The 24,559-nt window shown below is 43.1% G+C and overlaps 1 protein-coding gene across 1 annotated transcript; it reads right to left on the bottom strand.

The window, feature by feature from the left end:
* Positions 1-508: 508 nt before the first annotated feature.
* LOC128099749 (C-type lectin domain family 4 member A-like) lies at positions 509-20,112 on the bottom strand. Its single transcript, XM_052721568.1, has 8 exons — positions 20,022-20,112; positions 12,817-12,947; positions 9,997-10,048; positions 8,783-8,899; positions 5,350-5,451; positions 2,864-3,015; positions 1,849-1,961; positions 509-656 (listed from the first exon to the last, which is right to left on the bottom strand). The coding sequence occupies exons 1-8, from the start codon at positions 20,110-20,112 to the stop codon at positions 509-511; spliced, it is 906 nt and encodes a 301-aa protein (XP_052577528.1).
* Between the last annotated feature and the right edge of the window lie 4,447 nt (positions 20,113-24,559).

The following is a 24,559-nucleotide window of genomic DNA, read 5'->3' as shown; positions in this document are numbered from 1 at the left end:
AAGAAGATCTAAATGGTCTAACGACAGACACACAAAACAGACAACTATGTTAGGTAATAGAGGCTGTTGTTCACCTGATTGTGGTAGACATTGCATAATACATTTCCATATCAAGTCAAGACAGTGTAATGTACATATACATAATTTATTTTTCAATTATACATCATTAATCTAAAGACAGAGGAATAAGAAGAGAGAAATTGGTGGAGGGTCCACACCATACAATTGTGTCATCAAATAAGACTTTAAGAATCTAAGAATGGACAGAGAAGCAGGAGTGCTTCCACATATGCACAAAGGGACCTGTAGAGTCTCGGGCACATGGGAAATTCTCATTATATAAAGAGCTAAGGATGAATAAATAAGTATATGGGGACCAGAATTATCATATGGATAACTGTTGATGCCTACCTAGATTTCTATGGTCATCTCTTCCACAAGAAGGTCTTTCCAGGTGTCTGTGTAATGCTGGAAAAAATGCAATCCATGTCCATGGAAAAAACTTGATTCATAAATATATTTTCTTCATCTGACAAACTGACTTCCTCATACAATTGCAAGGGATGTCATTCCAGTCCCATTTGGAAGATAGATGACGTATTACAACACATTCTTCGTTGTTCTTGTCGTTGTTGGGCTCACCCGGGTGCCAGAACCTGGAAGGGAGGAAAGAGCATCAGGGTGTTTCCCACAGTGATGCTGGGAAAGAGAAAACAAGAGTAAGCAAGCCTGAGGATGCGGTGGGAATTTGTGGAAATCAGATTCAGGTGTGTACAAATCAACCGTTCTCCACCACCCATGTCTGACATGTCCCTGGAAAACAGGGTCCACCACACTCAATATTCTCTTAGCTTGTTACCTAACTGTTCTCCCAGAACACATCCCAGAGGCTACTTTATTCTACTTATCCCTAGGTCTTGGTACCCAGGGACTATCATTCTGTGTGCTTCCTTACATGATGAAAAGGTCTCTCCTTATTCTTGTGTTTTAATACAGGGTTTTTTTTTTCATTTTACAAGAGTCTTATTTTAGAGACTGAAAAGATGTTTAAATATCTAGATAATCTGCTTATTTCTAATATCTAGGACAAGTAATTTAACATCCTCGATTTCTACTTTTCTTCTCTGAAGACTGAGAACGAGAATAACATCACTACCTATATCTCACAACAGAAATCAGGAGAGAATATGGGAACATACTAAGATATTAGAGTTTTTAAATAATTATATAAATACAACAAAAGACAATATCAGAATGCGGGCTTTTGATTTCAGAGAATTAATCATTTATGATCTTGACATTAATTTTTATTATAACGCTATAAATGAGAGCTAGGGAGAGGACTCAGACATTAAAAGTGCTTGTGCTTTTGCAGAAAGTGTGCGAGTTCTGTTCCCAGCACACATATTGACACAGTCACACCACCAGTGACCTCACCTCCAGTGAATCCAACACCCTCTCCTGGACTCCATGGGCACCCACATACACATGGCACACACTCAAGAGAGACACTGATATACACACAAATAAAAATAAATTAAATCCTATTGTTAAATATAGATGAGAGACTGAAAGCATAATGAAACCCACCATGATGTAGCACCTTGGTTGGGTGCCCTGGGTACTTATCATGCTACACTCTTCAAACTCAATTTTCTCATTTCTCCTGGAGTATCAGTGACATGTGTCTCACAGGACTCCTTGGTGAGGAAATGGGGATAAAGTAACTCCATTGCCAGCACTCACACCAGGAGTAAGCTGTTTTAGTTTCATAACCAACAGCTGGAACACCCTAAAGTCTTCTCATGCTACAGGACCCAGGACTCCTCTAGGTAACTCTGGACTCACGTGGCACTTTCATTGTATGGTGTCTGATCAACCCATCGCCACTGTCGGTGACCAGGATCCGAAAGCCCAATATAATAAGCAGCTTTAGGATCCAGGATCTTGGTGATGAAATCCTAAGAGGAAAGAAAGATACAGCATTTAGCCTGGATGGAGTGTTCCTTTTTCTGTTATACAATTTTTATAAGATCTTTTAAAAGTTTTCTAACTATACAAAATTAGAGGTCAAATATGATGCACCTATGGAAATATATAATAATCAAATCCTATTCATCTCTCTAGGCCCCTCAACAGTTTTCAAATTATGGACTAATACTCACTAACTATACATTTTAGAGCTACACTGTGATATTTTGACTGACTTATTTCTGCTCACACAGAGATGAGAAGACAAAGAGAGGATCAAGGAATAGAAGAGCCACCCCCACCCCCAGGAGTGCCATCTTCTCCAGCTGACCAGGTCACAAAGTCATCACTCAGAGGCCTGATTTCCATGACATTGGAAACAATCTCTGTTCATGATCATAATGAATTCTCATCTCAGATTTACTCCATCTTTTCTTCCCCAACACCATTCTTAAAAGTTGTGCATGAGAGAATTTAGCAGATGTAAGCATTCTCCATTCATAACCTCAGATATTTCATTTCTGATGGCTGGCTGTGACTCTCCTGATTTGATCCCCTTTCCCTAGTCAGCTCTGCGCCCTCCTCTGTTAGGCAGTGGGTACTACAGGAAGCATTAGAGAGCTGAAATCACAAACTGCTCTTTCAAGCACAAACATTTCACCCTTCACTCCACCTCAGATGTTGCATTTCTGTTGCCATTGTTCCTTGCGGGTTGTTCAGCTTCACTGATGCAGGGACAAGGTGTAGAATGCCAAGGCTGAAGCAACCTTCCCGGCTACCTGATGGAAAGGATTCTGCCACATCAGCAACACCCATGTCAACAAAACTCCCTCTTAGTAAAAAGAGGCAGAGAGCAGGCCAGGCCCAGGCCCCATTCTCTCCCAGGATGCACCTGCTCTTCCTGGCTGTGGATCACCATCAGATGAGCACCCATGCTGGAGCACTTCTCCTCACTCTCTTCCCAAGATGCCGTGTCATTCGAAGTGAAGTAGCAGTGGGAACTAAATGGCTTCCAGTCCTTTGGGCAACAGCTCCAGACTTTGTCTTTGGGGGAAGAAGGAAATGTAAGTGCAATGTCATAGAGTCGTTTTAAAAGCTGTTTGATATGGAGACCACATGGAACCTGGGGCTTCAGACTTCTCCAGATACAACAAGGAGTCCCTCAGATGTCAAGCAACACCAGTCTACCTCTGTGGACACCAACTTCAAGGCCCCATTGTCCTACTGGGGTGCTGTCAGGAAAACAGAGTGTAAGAACACTCAGACCCTGAGGACATGATGCCAAACAGTCTGGGTCTCCAAAGAAGAGAACTCATCATACCAAGAACCAGAAAGTTCTCATATTACATAAATATATACATATTTATACATGAAAACAATAGATAGCATTAACCAAGGCAGCAAAATTTCAGAGTTAGCAGACAGATATTTTTAATTAGTGATGATAAAAGTGGTAATCAATATATTACAACAAACAAGATAACAAAACTATAGGTTTATCTAAAAACTTTAAAATGCCCGAGATAGATGTTACAAGAAGAAAATAAAAACATTCTGGAAACAACTTAAAAATATGTAAATCATCAACAATGAAAGATATAAAGAACTAAATGGAAAATTTTATCTGAAAAATATATTTGAAGTATTCCAGGATGTTAATTACATCCTGAAGGCAACAGAGATATCAGTGAACCCTCAAGGGCGGAAAAGGGGAAATGAAACAGAAAAATAAAGTTTCACATTAAAACCTTAAATATCTACAGATGAATGAAGTTCCCATAGAAATTCCAAGATTCTTCATCAGATAGATGGACAAAACAATCTCAAAAATCATATAGAAGTGCAAAAAACGCTGAAGAGGCAGAGAAATCCTGAAGGAAAAAGAATGATGTTGGAGGTATCACCAGATCTGACTTCAGGCTACACTATAGAGCATGGTGCCACAACAAAAGTACGCACATTGATCAATGAACACAACAGAGAACCACAAACATGAACCCACACAGCTACAGCCACCGGACTTTTCACTAGAAATACATATCGGAGGAAGATCGGCTCTTCAACAAACTGTGCTGGGAAAACTAGGTACTGATGTGCAGAAGAATGAAGCTAGATCCATAGGCATTCTGTGTAAATATTATCTTCAAAACAGACTCTAAATGGATTAAACACCTTACTGTGAGGCCTGGAACCCTGAAATTGTTACAGAAAAAAATAAAGACAAGAGATCAAGATGTAGGCATAGGCCAAGACTCCCTGAATGGGACTGCAGGCTGCTTTACAGCAAAGAATCCAGTGAGGGAAGAGAGAGAGATCTGCTGAGAAAGGCAGGAACCCCAGACAAGCTCAAATGCTCTAGGGCAACATGTGTTACCCAAAAGGTCTGTTGACAAAGACAGTAAACAAATTACCTATTTAGGGTCAGACGGTGTATTCCAAACACACCTCAGTTACAGATGTCAAAGACAGTCGAGAAACTGCTTACTCGGGACCAAAGTGATGGATAGCCTTAAGCACTTCCCTCTCTTTCCGAAATCTAAGTAATACACGTTCTTCAGTCCACCTTCCAGCTTAGTTTACGAAAGACAAATTCTCTATTCAAATCTTGAGTAAATTGTACTTTGTGGACACTCTAACTGAGAATGCAACAAGATCATCTCTCTCTCTCTCTCTCTCTCTCTCTCTCTCTCTCTCTCTCTCTCTCTCTCTCACACACACACACACACACACACACACACACACACACACACACACACACACACACACACAGATACACACACACACAGATACACACACACACACACACACAGATACACACACACTTATGAAAACACTCAAGGGACTACAGAAATGGCTCAGTGGTTAAGAGTGTGTACTGCTCTCACAGAGGACTCGAGTTCAGTTCCCAGCAGCCACCACCTGTGACTAACAACCACATCTAACTCCAGCTCCAGGGATCTGACATCCTCTTCTGCCTCTGCAAACAATGCACTCACGTACACCAACCCACACACAGGCACGTGTATATATATGTATATTAATTAAAAATGAAATCTTAAACACACACCATTGAGCATGACTCCCTGGAGACACTCACATTCACGCCATTAGATTTGCTTTATTCTTTCTGGAACTCCTTTCTGTTTCTAATAAAATTCTGCTCAGCCTAGTATTACTTCTCCCTCCTTGAAACTCTTCTTTCTTGACACTAGGGGGCACAAATCCCAATTATGTCTGAGTGGAGACCTCTAAAAATAACCCCACAGGCAGCTGGTACTGAGTGTGGGGTATGAAGTCGTGTCTCCATAGTGCCCATTGCTGATGGAGCTATGTGAGAATCGTGTTGGAAATGCTGATTTTAGGCACATTAAGTTTTACCTTTCGAGAGTGAATGCTGTTTTGTACACTCCAAGTCAGTGTAATTCAGATCTCTTGTAATTGCTTTTTCATCAAGAAGTGGAGAATGTTTTTTAAACAAAGCTGTAAAACAGAATAAAAACAATTCATTTTCCTGGTAGTGCTAAGACTTTTTTTTTTACTTTTAACTTCTTACATTCTTTGTAGAAACAAAGCCTATAAATGTACAGTTACCTGAGTCGTTAGAGTCTGCCTGGGACAGATTCCCCATCACCACAGAGTGTGGAGCCTGTGGTCCTAACACTTGGGTATTAGAGTGTGGAAGAATGGAAGTTTCAGGTCATCCTTAACTATACAAGTTAGTATAGTTGGGTGGTTGGTTTAGCTAGCTAGTTAGTTTAGTTTAGTTGGCTGGTTGGTTAAGTTAGTTGGTAACTTAGTTTTTGTTAGTTGATTAGTTAGTTAGATAATTAGTTAGTTAGTTAGTTCATAGCTAGCCTGGGCTACATGGGACCTTACCACAAACAGAGATATTTTTCCAATCCCTCACAGCCCAGTATTACCCTGCTCCTAGGGATTTATGACCACAGATAGCTTCAGGAAGAGCTGGAAGGACAGGACAGAACCATGACCCTGGGGACTCTTCAACATTTCATGGAGGACACACTAAAGACTACATCTAAGGTGATAAGTTCTATTAAGTATGTGAGCACCCCCAGGAAAGGTGAGGGAGAAATGAGCTAATCGAGAGCAGTTCCAGGTTACCTGAGAACGGAAGTTATAAAAGCCCGACTCTGATCAAAACGACTTTGTTTTCCTCCTCTTCTTTCCTGTATCTCCCTCCACCCCAGCTCTGACTTCTCAGGGTCCCCACACTTTCACAGTGCTCCTAACTTAAAACTAACTCACCTTTCCTCTAGAAATTGAATTTTCTTTCTTCTCTTCCTCATCTCCCACTTGTTCCTGGAGTCACTAGATTCTGGCTTTCCCTTCTGCTCATTTATCAAACATTCCTGAACTAGATGTCAATGGCTCCTCCTGTCCACTGACCAGTCATCTTCCTGTGGGACTTCTCACATGACCCTGCCTGCTTCTCTTCCTCCTTAACTGTTGGGAGACGGTAACTCCCTCCTGTTTTGCCTGGCCCTGTTTGCTGCTGTTTCCTGTGCTCTTTCCTACCTTTTTCCTTCTACACCCACCTCTCTTAAAATGGAACACTGCATCCAGTTCCTTCTGTATCTCTCTTTCTCCTCCAAATTCCTCTTCCTTAGTGATATTCATTGTTCTGGGTTGTTGGGGCTGGAGTTAGAAATGGTTGTTTTGGTTTTTAGTCTGTTTTTGTTATCTGCTGCCTATAAGCAAAGGTCTTCTAAAATGTACACCTCTTTCCTAAAACATGTTAATATGCATCACTAAACTGTGCATCTGAGATTTAGATAAACATAAACAAAACTTACATCATCTTATTCCAACTCAAATCTGCTACTCATCTTCTTCCTCTTCAAATAACTTCATGACTGCTGACTTTATGAAATAAGAATATTAAAGTCATATCTCACTCCTGTGTGCCCTAATTCTCAGCTATCAATAATTGACCAAAACGTCACATCATTTGTTCCAACTTATCTCCTCTCCTGTGTATCACTAGCATGATCTTTAGATCAAACCCCTAGTGCTGCTCAAATGGATTCTGAATAACATCCTAATTTCTGCTTCCCTTTGTTTTTATATCTCTGTAAAAGCACATTTCTCTAAGTCAGTTTTAATTTTATCATGTCCTGCTTCACATTCTTCAGGGGATCTCCATGACTGGGGCACATTGCAAAACTGGACACACTTCTTATCCTTCCCTATATGAATATTCATTTAGACTATGCCTTTGCAGTTCCCTTCTCAAGAGACTGGTCTGTGTCTACTTCATCTGATCTGAGCTGCCTTTAAGAGCTCTTTGGCCATTAAAACACACAAAGGCAAATGTGTGTGCGCTCCATGTTGGGCTTGGCTTACTGCCACCATCATCCTGAAAGTCTGAAGTGGCCATGGGAAGCTGGGTTGTCTGTTACTGATGTATGACTACATGAAAATGAATAAGCTCACCTAGGACCATGGGAATCTCCCAAGAGAGACCAGTCTCGGCTAAGCCACCAAGAAAGAATTAAATCAATAGTTCAATTAACATACTCACTTTTATGTTGGTTAGTGGCTGAGCAACAGCTACTAAATAAAATAACATTAAGAGGGGATACATGTGTAATATGGTATGCACTGTTTTGTGATCTGAGTCCAGTTTTGTCTGCTCCTACAGTTTCATGCTTAGTTCTCCATTGTTGGAGCCCATGTAGGTTTCCTAGCAGCTTTACCCAGCATGTCTGCATAAAGAGGAGGATTGGATCACAGGCCCCAGTACCAGGTGTCTGGGATGGTCTGCACTTGGCTGTGCTGGGGAGGTCTTTTGCTCCACCCATTGGCATTCCTTTTCAAACCCTAGGGCAGAGACAGTCAGGGCCCGATGGATTAGGATCCAGGCCCACACGAGGATATCTTGTTTTGTCTATCTTTTTCTCTCCCCTCTATCCTTCTATCTGATATTTCTGCTGCTTCTACTCAAGAGTACTCTGGGGAATCGTAGGGTGTGATGGCCCCCACACTCCATGTAGCACTATACATGACAGTAATGTGTACTTATATTTGCCCGAATTTCCCATGCCCCCACATGTCTAGGACATTGCTGGCACACACAGGTCTAGGTGTCATCTCCTCCAAGCTTTTCTTAGCCCCATGTGCTTACTTCTTACTTCTCACCTGCAGAGTATTTCACATGCAATTTTTTAAAGCACTGGTTCACTTGACCATTCTCTAAATTTCCTGACACTGGAGTCTGTAGTTATTTCTGGACTCTCTGACATGCTGCCCAATATATAGTAAACGGATATTACTAATTATTGCATGAATGAATAACACATCTACATGAAAATATAGTTTATGCTTTTTAGTTTTTGATAAATTTGAAGGCCAGTCTATAAAGAATTCCAGTATTTTCTAAATTAGCTTTCAGGTCTCACAGAATCTGGAACAAAAAATAAGTGATTAGAAGGAACTCTACTGGAGCACTGTCCCTGGAATAGCTCTATCCATGTCTTCTAATCCCTCTACTCATTCCAAAATATAGATGTCTATGTGTCCAAATGCTGCTGATGAGGTAGTACAGGCTTGTTCTCCTTACTGGATCCTAACACAGATGCCCCAGGATTTCACTCTGTGACACCAACAAACAAACACACCTGCTTCTCTAGTGAGAATGAATGACTTTTACATAAGAGTTATCCTGAAACAGAGGGAAATTCCCAATGTCATCCATCTCTCCAGAGAGTGTCTGTCTCAGGTTTCTGGGTCACCATCTGTCTAATGAGTCCCTTTCCTTCTCTGTGTTTAATTCTCCCAGGGACATACTTACTGATCAGAGCAATTGAGAATAACATTTTCAATAGCAGTAAAAGTATTATGATTGAGGTGAGAAGCAACTTGGAGAATCTGTGAAAACTTTCATGTCTCATGGTCTTCTTTTGAGGAGCTGAAAAACAAACCAAATTCATGTCTTCAGCTCTGTTCCTATTTCCTCTTCTTTCTCCTATTCTACTCTTTTTGTGCATGATAAACACTTGTAACATGATGTTCGAAATAATAGGAAAATGCGAACAGAAGATATCATTAATATTATAAAATTAATATCTATTAATTATAGAAACATTACAATTTGTACAAAATCACTCATTCCTGGCACAAAGAGTGACTGTTTTCAGTATTTTGGTATGTATCTTTCCAACAAGTTTAAAGCTTTTAAATATAAATATATATTTTCCACAATTGGAACATCATAAACACTGATTTGTGACCATCATTTTCTTTGACATTATATTACGATTTTTTTAGTTTATGAGTTTTTTGGTTTTATTTTGAGACAGGGTCTTGGTATGTACCCCAGGCAGACTTTGAATGTATTATGTAGTCCAAGCTGGCCTCAAACTCACAGCAACCCCACTGCCTCTAACTCCTGAGTTTTGTGACTACAGTCTTGTGCCAGCACATCTGGATGAACATTATTCCATATCATGTCTTCTTTATCAGTTTTATTATGATTGCATAGTATTTTATGATATACTTTTAAAGACTTCCACCTTGCTTCCAACTTCAAATATGCAGTATTCAATAAGTCACATGTTATGATAAAGTGGCCAATGTTTTCAGTCACCACTTCTAAAAGAGTTACAATACTTCCCAACCATGGGTGAGTTCCTGGGTTCTGTCCCCATCACGGAAGGGAGAGAGTAAAGAAGATACTCAACACATGGATGCCAACAGACTATGACATGTCACCAGATAGAGGGGGAAATCAGTATGCCATGGTTTAACTTTGAAACAATTTGTTACACATATTTATGTGTGTTTATATGTAGAAAAGATACAATAACATGTATGGTGAGATTTTCTCTAGATGGTAGAAGACAACACCTTCTCTTCTCCATTGTACAATCCCACAACCTTTCACATCTGTCTACAGGCAACACACTTGGTTGAGACTCCAGTGACCCAGAGGTATGGCCAGAGGCTAACATCATCTTTGTCCTTTACATCATCACTCACTAGGAGCAGCAGAAAATGCTTTCTTACCTGGAGGAGAGTCGGCATCCATGTCTGAGGAATCAAGACTATTTATGAGGTTCTTGTTAAAATAGATTTTTTAGAAAGTGTGTTGAGAAGAAATCTTCCCCTGCCTTCAGAGGATATGTGTCATCCCTTCTTTAAAACAGGTCCTGAACAAGAAAGAAATTATCTCAATACCAGCTAGAGATGAGAGGCAGTAACAGACAGCTGCCCTGAGCGTACACCATGAGGTGCAGTCCCCTGACCTGCAAAGGGAGAATCACAGGTGGAGAATGCATCCAGGATTATTATACAATCATAGAAATACCAAGAACTCAATGTGGGAGAGAAGAAAACAGGAAGGAATGGAAAAGAGGAACCAGGCCATTAGAGAAGTCAAACTTCTCACAGAGTTGAGATTCTGACACTCGGTCTGAACTGACCTCTACAATAAACTCCATTTCCCGTCTTGTGCTGTGATTCCTACTCATTCCTGGTCCCTGTAGAGCTGCCTCCTGACCTCCCTGAGGCTTTAACGCCACACTCAAGTCGCCCCCATGGACAGAAGAGTTCTTCAAACCAAAGGTACCTAGTTTACACCCTAGACTGTCCCACCTCATGGACACAAGGTCTTCACCATGCTCAGTCTCTGGAACTCACACCAGCTCTATCTGAGGCATGGATACTCCCCTAAACCTGCCTGAGCTCTGACGGCCCAGTTCTTACACATCCCAGCAAGGATTTCCTCGTTCTCTTGAAAGTCACTGAGTTCCCACATTGTGTTTTCCACTCCCAAACTCTCTACCTTGCCTGGTTTCTGATTCCACGCCTGGGTTTACCCTCTGTGGGGAACTTCCCCTCAGCCTGCTGAATCCCCGGACCCCAACCTGACTTGGAGCTAACACTGCACTGGGGTCCACACTCACCTCCTTCAAGTGCTGAGGTGTGACACCAGGCTGTCTTCTAGGACCCTCTGCTCACTCACTCATTCAGGGTTCTGACTTCCCACAAGAAGGGGCCTCAAGCATGGATGCCTTCTCACCCTGCTTCAGCTCAGAGGCTCTGCACCTGCCCACTCTCAGACACAGACCTTGTCACCTCTCAGGCTCTGAAGTCAGTCACATCAGGCTGCTGCTTGTGGACTCTCTCCCCATTCAAGACACATTTCCCCTCACTGCTCAGGCTCCAATTCTGCTGTCAAGCCAGCCCTCTGCACAGACAGATCATTGCTTCCCCACACCCCACCCTACCATGGACGCCTACGCTGCCTTGTCCTGTATAATACTTTACTCAAAATTGCATCATTTAATAAGTAAAGGGAAATAGTATTTTTAAAGGGTAAAAGATGAACAAGAGAATTACTAGTTCTCCATATGTGGTTCAGAGAACCAGTGATTCATGCACAGACATCCTCTCAACTGTAACCACTTATTCCAGAGTCTCTATCATTCAAATTCCTTATAAAAAATTGAGTTCTAAAGTTACCTCTATCTTCCTAGGAAAAAAATCACATTGTACATGAACTATACTGTATCATCAACCATCCCAGTACCTAACTAGCTTACAACATAAAACACTTATTTCTTGATCACATTTTGCTTGTGCTTAGGGTCTGTTTAAGGATAACTAATTCTGCTTAGATGCTTTCGTGCATTTCCTCATTCTGGAGCCAAGACCACAGCATATTTGAGCATGCAATGTACTCCACTATTGTGGTCAGGGCTAGGAATATGGCTCAGCAGGTATAGGTGTTTGCTACCAAGCCTGATCATCCAACTTCAATCCCTAAACATAAGAGAGAACCATCTCCTACAGGTTGTCCTAACTTCCATGTCCATCTACACACACACACATACACACACACACACACACACACACACACACACACACACACACACACACAAATGAATAATATAGAGGTCATTAAAAAGTCACTCATATAACATTGGACAATGGCAGTCACTTGCACAAACCTATAAATAGGTAGAAAGACAGACTACCTACACTGTAGGTCCCACAGGAAAATGTGTCAAGACCATCGAAGTTTAATCCCTCCACAGAGAATTATGCAAACTACTTCCAATCACTTTACATTATCTAGCTAAAGGATTGCTAACAACGTCCTCAAAAATGTGGTGTAAATAGCAAAAGAAACATTTATCAGGATGAAGAGACAGCTTACAGTATGGGGGGGGGGGGTCCCAACAGGACTCATGAACTGAACAGAGTTCTCAAAGGATGATACAGATGACCAATAGATACGTAAAAAAGTGTTCAAGCCGGACAGTGGTGGCACATGCCTTTAATCCCAGCACTCGGGAGGCTGAGCCAGGTGAATCTCCGAGAGTTCAAGGCCAGACCGGTCCAGGATAGGCCCAAAAATACAAAGGGAAACCTTGTCTCAAAAGAACCAAAACCAAAAAAAAAAAAAAAAAAAAAAAAAGCAAAGAAATAGTAAGTTTATGGAGCTCAAATACATGAGGTGTTTTTCTTCAGATTTACAGTTTAAAATAAGTATGTTTAATGTGCCATAAGAAAAAAATCAATATTGAGAATTTCTATGAAGAACTGGAAAATCTTTAAAAGCAAATGGTGAAAGTTAAGGGTTGAAGAATGCAGTGTCAGCTCTGAAGTACTCAGTGGCTGGGTCATGCAATCTGCAGTCATCATGAGATCCTTGGGACACATCAGCTAAGTGTGGAGAGGCCAGAGCCTGCAGGCTTTGCAGATTCCCGGTTCTGAACGGTGCTTTCCTGTGAGCACGGCAACAGCGGGTAGAAAGCACTGGATCCAGACACCGTGCTCAGACCTAAGCCAGTCAGAGGTTCTTGGAGGAAGAGGCTGCACCTTCCTGCAAAGGAAGAGCTGTTGGGATGCCAGTACAGACTGCGCAGTCCGTGAGGCCACCAGATCCAGCGAACCCTGAGCTGTGTGCAGAGGGCCAGCAGGGTGAGGGGCAGTGTACACAGTCCCCGAGGCTGCAACAGGTACAATTGAGAGCAGTCACACATGGCCGCAGGAGCCTGGCCTGGATGGAGGGAGGCGCTTCGGGCGGCAGTGCCCTCCTGTGTTCAACATCTCCTTGAGTCAGGCACTACAGGATCCTTTCTCAACCTTCCTAACGATGTGACACTTTAATACAGTTCCTCGTTTTGTGGTGACCACCAGCTAAAAAATTATTTTCATTGCTGATTCATAACTGTAATTTTGACACTGTTATGAATCGTAATGTAAATAGCTGCGTTTTCCAATGGTCTTAGGAAACCCCGATGAAAGGGTCCCTCGAACCTCCCAGGGATTGTGACAAACATGTTGAGAAACCATGTGCTACACGGACCAGAAGATCTGAGTTCTGCTGGGGAGGAGGGTGACCACGCCCTTCTCCACCTGGTTCACCATTCTGCTGCTCCCACCCAGCAGTGCTCATCCAGGACAGAGGCTCTGGTGTGGTGGGGGACTCACACCTCATCTTCACACAGTGCCCTTCCTGGGGTCCCTGGGGAGATGGAAATGAGGCCCAGTGGCTGGTGGCACTACTGCCATCTCTCCTCATCCCACTGTGTGGACCTCAGATACAAAGGACCCAGCTCAGTGCCCAGCACTTTCCTGTCTCACTGTGCATGCTGCACATCTCGTCTGTGGTCTGAGCAGCTTCTGCTGCTGGGCGCCTTTTCAGACATCAAGTCCAGCTGAGACTATGCGAGAGACAGAAAGCCAAGTTTCAGTATCTGACCCCAGACACTCGCGGGGATGCTTGGAAATACTGGCTATTCTGCAAAATGTGCAAATGAGCTGCACAGGAAGGTCCAGAGATTGCAGAGGCCTCCCCAACGCACAGCAGTTCAACCATTCCGATACCAGTGCACAAGTAATAACAGTAAGTCTGAGCAAACATTTCTTAGAACTCCAGTAACAGAAAAGGAAAGCCTGGCCCAGCCCTCCCACAGATGTTTTTCCAGAGAAGTAGGTCTAGGAGCTAAGACACTCAACAGTGCCGCTGTCCTAGCTTCCCTTGGAGGCTTTGTCCTTACCCTGGGTTTGTTCTAGCAAGTGTCAGGGCTAAAACAGAACATCATCTGCAGTTAAACCCAAGCTCCGAATATTTCAGCCAGATGTAGCAGCTCCCACACACACACCACGGAAACAGCCACTGCCTAGAGGCATGGGCTCCATGTGACAGGAGACTGGGCTCCTGGAATGGGCTCAGGTGATCAGAATTCTCCTGGCTCCTGGCCCTTTGCCTCCAAGAACACAAACAGCTCCTCTCTGGTCCATAGAGAAACTTCCCTGCCCTGGCATTGTGGGAATTTTCTGGTAAAACTGTTCCCTGTTGCCCCCGTGTGGTTTAAATTACAAACCACAGGTCTCTCCTCTCCTGACCCCTCTACTCCACTTCGGAACCAAAAGTGACACTTGTTTCCCATTACTTGGGCAGCACCTAGTCCCAGCACTCAAGACCAGAGCAGGATGATCATGATATTAAGGGGTGTTTGGTACATTGGAAATGGTTGAATTTTGTAGAAGTAGAAGGTGATTGAATGTGCTTTGCAGAATCTTAGTTCGGAAACATATAATACAATTAAAAACTTGTTTCAGTTGAGGAGCTGATGAATCACCCAAACCCTGGACCTACAAGAAACTGCCAATTCGGTTTTTCTTACAGGACCATTCATTGACCTGGGCTCACCTGGGTAGTTTTTAGTTTATTATTACCCTGCAAACACAGACCTTATTTAATTTTGTGACATGTCTGTGTATTTAAAAGTGCTCTGAGGAAAATTAAAGAGCACATAATATACAGAGTAGCATGAAGCCGTCAACACTGAGTACTGGGGCGATGTTACAGTTCAAGTTCACTCTACTGTGCAGTCAGAGGAGCTTAGTGAAGTGGGACCTTTCTGCTTCCTTTGTCCCGACCCTGTTGTAGAAACAATAATGGTGAAAGTTCACTTTAAACAAAGTAAAAGTCCCCTAGATGTCAGGCAGTGATGGCCCACACCTTTAATCCCAGCACTTGGGAGACAGATCTCTGATTTCAAGTCCAGACTGCTGTACAGAACAAGTTCTGGGACAGCCAGGGCTATACAAAGAAACTCTGTCTACGGAACAAAAAAAAAAGCCCCCCAGAATTATTGTGCACCTTCTTCTCTGGGAAGTGAACTTGTAAATCTGAAAACACATGCAAATGAAACCTGCATAGAAAGAACTTGAGTTTGATTGTGGTCAGGAAATGAGCAGCTAATGAAAGGCACAGTTGCAGGAACTCTGGTGGTCACATTGGGATGGCCATGTGTAGATAAGATCCCACTTCTGTGTGGAATCTTCACAAGGAAATCTCACAGGATAAATTCAAGAGCAATTTCAAGGTCCTGGGTATTAGGAAAAATAGGATGATGATGGTGAACTGAAAATTCAGATCCAAGAGAAGTTCTGGAGACCAGTGTGCACCGTGGTGACAACAGTCAATAGTATTACAGCGTGACAGGAATTTGTTTAGGAAGACCTTAAGTGTTCTTTCTGCACAAACACAAATAAATAGCCACTGTCTTCTGTAATGCATGTGTTGGCTAACCTGTAATCATTTCCTAGTATATACGTACATCAGATCAGCACATCAGTATCTTAGGCATACAGAAGTTTATTTGTCAGTTATACATCAACAGAGCCAAAGAGGAAAGACAAACGGCAGATGGGGGCAGAACCACAGCATCCAATCAATGAGTAAAACCTTAGCATCAGACAGACCTTATCAGAGAGACACATGTGCATTCTGTGTGTGCACAAAAGGCTCTCTAGCATAGTGGCTGGCAAGGAGAAAATGCTTCTTTTATGATTGAGAAAATGGATGAATAAGAGCAAATGTGAGCCAATGTTCCTGTAAGTGGAAGAATCTGTGACCCAGCTGACTAAAATTCTGCAGACATGGAGAAATTACTAGAGTCTGGGTGCAGTGTCAAATGCCTTTAATGCGAGCACTCGGAAAGGAAAGGCAGGAGGATCCTTGTGAGTATGAGACCAGCCTGGTCTACATAGTGAGTTCTAGAACAGCCAGAGCTACATAGTGGAGACCCTGACTCCTGAGACAGAGAGAGAGACAGAGACAGAGACAGAGACAGACAGAGAGACAGAGAGACAGAGAGAGAGAAAGAGAGACAGAAAGACAGAGAGACAGAGAGACAGAGAGAGAGAGATTATTAAGACACTGATTTACTGATACAATGCTAAGCACTTACGTTTGATCCCTAAGAGGACCAAATGAGGACCTCTCTAGCTATCTCCATGATTATGGATTCCACTCCAACCATGTCATGTGTCCATAGAGAATGTGTGATTCATAAGACAGCTGCATCATCTCACAAACTTGACTATAATAACCATCATAAGAGATATCACTCAAGCCCCATTCTTTAACGTTTGGGTGATAATTAAGCATAACACAAAATCCCTTCTTGCCACTGGGTTCCTCTGATTGCCAGAGTCTGAAAAAGAAAAAGATGAGGGTAATTCTCACAACAATACTTTGAAAAGAGACAGAGGCAATAGGGGTCTGAAAGCAGAGAGTGAACTTTGTGGAAATCAAGGTCATGTGTGCCCAAATTACCCATCCCCCACTAGGCATGCAGCTTCTCCTCCACTTGAATCTCTGACTTTCCCTTGAAAACTGAGCCCACAGCACCTTATTGTATTATGTAATATGCAGGCAAGTATCCCAAAGGCTCACCTCTATTTGATCATTCCTACACCCTTTCTAAAGCTCTCTTATCGGATGAAAATATTTCCCGTCAGTACTACGGGCCGACAGTTCTATCCTTTTCTAAATAACATTTTTATTTACTCTTTGAGACCTTAATACAACATATTTTGATCATAGTCTTTCCCGTCCTCACCTTCTTCTGGATCTTCCCCAAACTCCCTACCCACCCAACTTCATTTTTATTTTCTCTCATTAAAAGAACAAAAACATGGAGTCCATTTGTGTTTGTTGACTGCTCATAAGCATGGGGCCTGCCCTGGAGTGTGGTTGATATACCTAGTGACACTCCACTAGGGAAAGCTGGTTTTCCCTCTTCCAGAAGCTATCAATGGGAAGAGCATCTCTGTTAGGGGTGGGACTCTGTGCCCACGTCCCCTCCTCCATGCTGGGATTTGGTCTGACTTGAGCTTGTAGGTCTAATGTAGCTGTCACAGTCTCTGGGAGCTCATCTGTGCATCTGACCTTCTTAATGGAATGATTTACAGCCTGAGGAACTAACTAAAGTATACACACCTTCTATTTATTATACCTTGGGCAAGTCATTTAATTTCTTGGTATTCTCAGTTCCCTATCTTAAAATTTGGGACTACAGTACCATGGGAATAAGTTGTCATATCACACAATTGTATAAGAGAAGAGGAATTTCCCGATGGGATATACCACATGAGAATGAGAAACCACGGAATCACTTGGGCCACATACAGAGATGCAACATCTTAAAACAAGAGGAAAAGAATTTTTGCATTCGGCCGGGTGGTGGTGGCGCTCGCCTTTAATCCCAGCACTCGGGAGGCAGAGGCAGGCGGATCTTTGTGAGTTCGAGGCCAGCCTGTTCTGTAGAGCAAGATCTAGGAAAGGCTACAACAGAAAAATCCTGTCTCGAAAAACCAAAAAAAAAAAAAAAAAAAAAAAGAAAGAGTAGTGGCATTCAACCCTACTCAGCATGATATGCAAGTACTTTAAAGTGGGAACTCAAAGGGGACGGGGAAACATAGGAAGGAGGGGTGAAGAGGAACCATGCGGTTAGAGAACTCCGTCCTAAGACACTCTGCAGCAAACATAAGTTCATGCACTTCTGTATGCTAACATGGTTTCAGACGAACCAGACAACATGAGCAAACACTCAAGGCATGACAACATCCATTTTGACTGAACAGCCAAGTTCTGACACCACATTCTAGAGGACCATTGGCCCCTCAACATTGTGTGGGCTCCCACTTCCCACTCAGCTGCCTCCTGCAGGGGGAAGGCAAAGCTCACATCCTGCTTTTTCTGAAGCTGCTCCTCTGAGCTCTCTGCTTCCCACTGTCTTCATAACTCACTCATGGGCACTCTCCACTCACTGGGCCATTGACCACATCCTGACACAGCTCTGGTTAGCGGCTGTGGGAGGAGGCTGTCTCTCTCCTCATGCCTCTCCTCCCTTGATCCCTGCACTGCTCAGCACCAGCCTTGAGCCTTGTGGGTTCACAGCACTGTTGGGAACAGTTGGGAGAATTAACGGATCACAATATACCAGAGGGAAACTTAAACTAGTTACTAATAATGGGATCATTTGAGTTCCACCTGCAAATGTCTTCCAGCTCACACCCACATGCTCAGCCTCCAACTCTTCCAAACACTTCCCTTCTTGAAATCTCCTGTGGCTACTCGCATGTTCATACACATAACAAGCAAACAGCATCTGGTTGCTGCCTTGAGGACCAGCTTCCAGCAGCACAGGGCTTGAGGACATGGACTTTTTTATCTGCTATAGAGGGAACACACACACACACACACACACACACACACACACACACACACACACACATCTATCATCTCTCTCAGTTTTTCATTTCTCTCCTCACCTCTATCCATAAATGTCCCTTCTGTCTCTCCTGATGTCTTCATTCTGACTAATTTGATTTTTTCCCTTACAGCTTATATACCCCAGCAACATCTTTCAAGCAATATAAAAATTACAGTGTGGTTACATTGTGTTTTTCAAGTGAATGATTACAATGAATACAGGTAAAAACATGTTTTTCATCTCCCTTACATAATTAAACAAAATCATCCCAAGAACCCACATGCATTCACCTCTAAGTAACTTGTTATAGATTAACAGAGTGTGAGCAGTCAGGGTTTTTTTTTTCTCAGCCAGTTCTTTTGCTGGCAGGCTGTATACTGTGGTTACAAAGAAAGGACCAATCATTTTATTATTTATCTCTAAAAGTTAACTTATAAGAAATCTTAGAATAATCACAAATCTAAACTTTTATATATGAAAAACAATCAGTCATCTCTACTTTAAATCTTTAGGATGCATACCCATTCATCAACAGGAAATTGAGAGCAGAAACGGGTACAAGGAATTAATCATCACCTTTGGTCATCAACCAATCATGCAAGAAAGGCACGTGAGCTAGTAATAATTGGGCTGTTTGTTCTTCTTCCCTAACCTTATCGAGTCCTCACTCAACTATGTGCCTTTCTAAAACTTTAGATTGTTTCCTGGATTTTCCCCCTCAAAGCTATTCACAAAAATTTCACAATCTAACCTTAAGTTACTTTTCAAAGCTTTGTTTCAGCTGTGATGCACTCTGAAACCTATGAACACATTTTCCAACACTAAGATTAAAAGAATTTAAGCTCCCTAGGCTGCTGGGACTTAATCGTTAACCTAAGCCACAGTCTATATGACTCTTCAAGAGAAATAGTTGTGTGACATTTCCTAGTTTTATTTTTTATCCTCTGCAGGCTCTGCTTCATCAGAGGCAGGAGCAACATTTTATCCTCCCTTTACCTATGTTAATTTTCCCACTAAACTAACCTCTATCATAATCCCTTATTATGTTGATTAAAAACCCTCAATCAGCCGGGCGGTGGTGGCGCACGCCTTTAATCCCAGCACTCGGGAGGCAGAGGCAGGCAGATCTTTGTGAGTTCGAGGCCAGCCTGGTCTACAGAGCGAGATCCAGGAAAGGCACAAAGCTACACAGAGAAACCCTGTCTCGAAAAAAAAAAAAAAACCCTCAATCATCAGACTTTTCTATACAGTAACACTATTATTGTATAAAATCATTACTTCAGTTAAACAGTAAAGCTTAGGAGGATATCATCTCCACAATAATCCTCAGGTAAAAATGTCCAGTAGAAAGGGATACTACCAAGAGATTATCATACTGCTTTTAGGGTAGTGGGGATCTCCCCGTGCCCATTCACACCATGCCAGATACCAGAGAAAATGGCAGCAGCAAAACTGGAAATGCACAGCAGTAGCAAGAGAAGTTCTGGGCCTAAGATCTTGGAGCCATACCTATCCGAGATTCACCCATCAGGGTTTTGTTTCCTGGTAGGCCAGCTCTCTGAACCTTAACTGCCACCTGCTGCTCCTCTGACACAGCCATGGGCACACATTCATGCAGAACACAAACACACACACACACACACACACACACACACACACACACACACACACACTTAGTTCATGTTTCTAGGTTTTCTCATGCTTTTGTATCCAAACATACTGAAAACCATGGGTTCACACTATTATCCCATTTTAATTTAATGCCACCACAGGTCTTATTTCTTTCCCAAATTTCAGCATTTCTAACCTACTTCTTTTTTTTTTTTTTTTACAGTTTTTTTTTTTATTTATTTTGCAATACAATTCAGTTCTACATATCAGCCACGGATTCCCTTGTTCTCCCCCCTCCCATCCCCCTCACCTTCCCCCCAACCCCCCCCCCCATTCCCATCTCCTCCAGGGCAAAGCCTTCCCCACAGACTGAGGTCAACCTGGTAGACTCAGTCCAGGTAGGTCTAGTCCCCTCCTCCCAGGCCGAGCCAAACAATCCTGCATAGGCCCCAGGTTTCAAACAGCCAACTCATGCAATGAGCACAGGACCCGGTCCCACTGCCTGGATGCCTCCCAAACAGATCAAGCCAATCAACTGTCTCACCCATTCGGAGGGCCTGATCCAGTGGGGACCCCTCAGCCATTGGTTCATAGTTCATGTGTTTCCATTCATTTGGCTATTTGTCCCTATGCTTTATCCAACCTTGGTCTCAACAATTCTCGCTCATATAAACCCTCCTCCTTCTCGCTAATTGGACTCCCAGAGCTCTACCCAGGGCCTAGTCATGGATCTCTGCATCCAGACCCCTCAGTAGTTGGATGAGGTTTCTAGCATGACAATTAGGGTGTTTGGCCATCCCATCACCAGAGTAGGTCAGTTCGGGCTGTCTCTCGACCATTGCCAGCAGTCTGTTGTGTGGGTATCTTTGTGGATTTCTGTGGGCCTCTCTAGCACTTTGCTTCTTCCTATTCTCATGTGGTCTTCATTTACCATGGTCTCCTATTCCTTGTTCTCCCTCTCTGTTGTTGATCCAGCTGGGATCTCCCGCTCCCCCAAGCTCTCTTTCCCTCAACCCTCGCCTTCCACTACCCCCACTCATGTCCAGGCTGTTCATGTAGATCTCATTCCATTTCTCTGTCATTGGGCGATCCCCGTGTCTTTCTTGGGGTCCTGTTTTCCAGGTAGCCTCCCTGGTGATGTGAGTAGCAGACAAGTCATCCTTGTTTCATGTCTAGTATCCTGCTATGAGTGAGTACATACCATGTTTGTCTTTCTGAGTCTGGGTTACCTCACTCAGGATGATTTTTTCTAGATCCATCCATTTGTCTGCAAACCTCATGATGTCATTGTTTTTCTCTGCTGAGTAGTATTCCATTGTGTAAATGTACCACATTTTGTTTATCCATTCTTCAGTTGAAGAGCACCTAGGTTGTTTCCATGTTCTGGCTATTACAAATAATGCTGATATGAATATAGCTGAACAAGTGCTCTTATGGTGTGGTTGAGCATTCCTTGGGTATATGCCCAAGAGTGGTATAGCTGGATCTTGGGGGAGATGGATTCCCAATTTTCTAAGAAAGCGCCATATTGATTTCCAAAGTGATTGTACAAGCTTGCATTCCCACCAGCAGTGGAGGAGAGTTCCCCTAGCTCCACATCCTCTCCAGCATAAGGTGTCTTCAGTGTTTTTGATCTTAGCCATTCTGACAGGCGTAAGGTCTAACCTACTTCTATGAGTGAAAGATCTGTGTTCATTATCTCTATGGAAAGCTCTCAAGTGACAATCTCTTGGATGCTGCCCATCACCCTCCCACATCCTCTACTAAGCTGCCTATCTCTCCAGGATGGGCTCCAGCCCTGAGGTCAAGCCTGTGTCCCCTGAACTGATGCCTTCCTCCCTTTAGCTGGATGTTCCCTCTCATATCAGACACCTTGCTGAAGTTCTCACACTAAGGCTGAGGAAAGCCTCCTTCACCAGTCTTTTGTGCTGACTCCTGTTGCTAATGCCTGAGGAATCTCTACTTACCCCTGAGGCTTTAGCACTCCACCTAGGTCACCTTCATGTGCAGAAGCCCTCATCCCCCTGGAAGGTACTGAGTGGCCACACAGAGCTATCCCACCAGGTAGACAGCATCCTTACTTTGCCAGTCTCTGAAACCCATACCAGCTCTGCCTTCTGCACAGACACTCTCCTCAGCCTATTTGACCAGTGCACCCAATGCCAGGACATCCACAACCAGGCAAGGATGCTCTCCTCACCCTACTAGACACTAAGGTCCCATGTTCACATCCACCATAGAGACACTCTTTACCCATGTCTGGTCTGCCCTCTGCAAGGAAGCTCCTTTCAACCCTCTGTGTCTCTGAATTCAACCCATATGGAGCCAACACTATGGACAGGTGACCTCCTCACTATGCCTGGTGCCCTCCTCACCATGCATGGGTACCATCGTCACCATGCATGGATGTCCTCCTCACTCTACACAGACGCCTTCCTCATTCTACACAGGTGCACTCCTCACTCTACACAGGTGCCCTTCTGCTTATGCATTGGTACCTCATCACTCTAAACAGGTGTTCTACTCTGTAGTCAAAGTTTTCTTGACCCAAATGCTGGTCCCCCAAATAACTGGCAGCTATTTCTTTAATAACTGACTCAGGAACTTAATACAAATTATAAATCCTCAGCCAATAGCTCAGGCTTGTTACTAACTAGCTCTTACACCTTAACCCATTTCTATTAATTTATGTGGTGCCCTGAGGCCCATGGCTTTTTACCTCTATCTCATTTTGTGTCCAACTCATGCTCCTGGAGACTCCTCTGACTCCACCCTTCCTCATTCCATCATTGTCAGGTCAGCTTTACCATCTAACATATCCTGTTAAGATACTGGCCAGTCAGTTTGCTTATTGAACCAATCATAGTGACCTATCTTCACAGTGCACAAAACAATTATACCACATCACTCCTCACCCTGCATAGGTGACCTCGAAGTCTGCCCGGATGCCCTCCTTCACTCTGCACAGGTGTGCTCCTTACCCTTTTGAACACCCAGTTCCTCCATCAGAACCCTCTCCTCTGCTATTTGCAATTCTGACTCCCCACAGAAAGTGACCCAATGAGTTGATACCCTCCTCACAATGCTGGAGCACTGATTCCCTACAAGTGACCATTCCACAGCATAGCTGCCCTCTTCACCTCTCAGGCTCTGGCGTCTCACACCAGACGGCTGCCTGGAGACTCTCTCCTGAATCCAAACACTTTCTCACCAGCATGCTGACATTCCCCTCACTGCTTGGGCTCCAGTTCTGCTGTCAGGCCAGCCCTCAGCACGGTCACCCAGACCCTGGACCAGACCATTGCTGCCCCACACCTGACCCTTCCACAGACACCTGCCTTGCCCTCCCTACACCATTCTTTATTCAGTAAGTTACTAAGTAACTGAGGTGCTGCAAGAAAAGAAACTAGATATGACAGAGTTAAAGTCCTGTGTAATTATTGAACTTATCGAGTATTTCCATGGTAATAAATATGCCTACACACCACTTCATTCCAGTTATAGATGCTCAGGGGTTTTCCATTCTCAGCAAAATATATTTCTAAGTTATCATATCCTACATATACTAGAATAATCTATACACAATATTCAAGTGGCTTCCAATGACAAATATTTCTCATTTGCATATGTCCTAAGGATTTGGTTATGGGTCACTGAAACGCTGTTCATCTTCTTTCCACATTTATCACTTTGGAGCTAGGTCAGAGAATCACAGCTTCTTGTAAGTTGAATGTGTAGTAGCCGCCTATATTTAGATAATCAGATTGTTTCTCATTCTATGGGTCAGTGAAAGTGACCTGGACAAACCAGACAATTAGGGTTGAAAGCATACTCTGTAAAAAGAAAGATGAGTCAAAGGCTTTGAAACAGTCCTTTAACAGAGAATTATGAAAGCACTGGGAACCAGCATAGCATCTACACCTAATCCCTTTACTGTTACTCAAGAGATGTATGTTATTGGGTTTTAAAATGAAACATTAGTCCCATCAGCAGAAAAGAGGTATCATTGCAACACAAGCATGAAATACTAAAACTCGCTGGAGAGATGGCTCAGTGGTTAAGAGCACTGACAGCTCTTCCAAAGGTTCCCAGCAACTATATAGTGGCTCACAACCATCTCTAGAGGGATCTGATGCCCTCTACTGGCATAAAGCCATACATGCAGATAGAGAACTCATACATAAAAATAAATAAATAAATAAAATATTCAACTTGAGCTTTATTTTCTCTGATAGTGAAGTAAACTAGTGTCATACAGGTTTAGTGTTGGGTGTCTGTCATGTACACCATGGGGTCTGTCAGGAAGCAGTGTGGTTATGTCTGGGATGGTGATGGTGCACATTTTCCTGTTCATAAACATCTGTATTCATATCTTTTACACCTGTCGAACAAAGACTTTATCTAGACTTTTACCCAGTTCATAGGAGGTTACCTCT

The sequence above is a fragment of the Peromyscus californicus genome, unplaced genomic scaffold, assembly GCF_007827085.1.
Source record: "Peromyscus californicus insignis strain IS unplaced genomic scaffold, ASM782708v3 Scaffold_6__1_contigs__length_162567912, whole genome shotgun sequence".
NCBI classification, from domain to species: Eukaryota; Metazoa; Chordata; class Mammalia; order Rodentia; family Cricetidae; genus Peromyscus; species Peromyscus californicus.
This window is presented reverse-complemented; position numbering and strand designations above follow the sequence as displayed.

Excerpts from the sequence above, each read along its gene's own strand:
- LOC128099749 (XM_052721568.1), bottom strand. The coding sequence starts at position 20,112 with ATGGCTGTGTCAGAGGAGCAGCAGGTGGCAGTTAAGGTTCAGAGAGCT. Across the intron at positions 12,948-20,021 it reads GATGGGTGAATCTCGGATAG|CCTCGGGGACTGTGTACACT; the intron begins GTATGGCTCCAA and ends TACCTGTTGCAG. Across the intron at positions 1,962-2,863 it reads TCCACAGCCAGGAAGAGCAG|GATTTCATCACCAAGATCCT; the intron begins GTGCATCCTGGG and ends CTTTCCTCTTAG.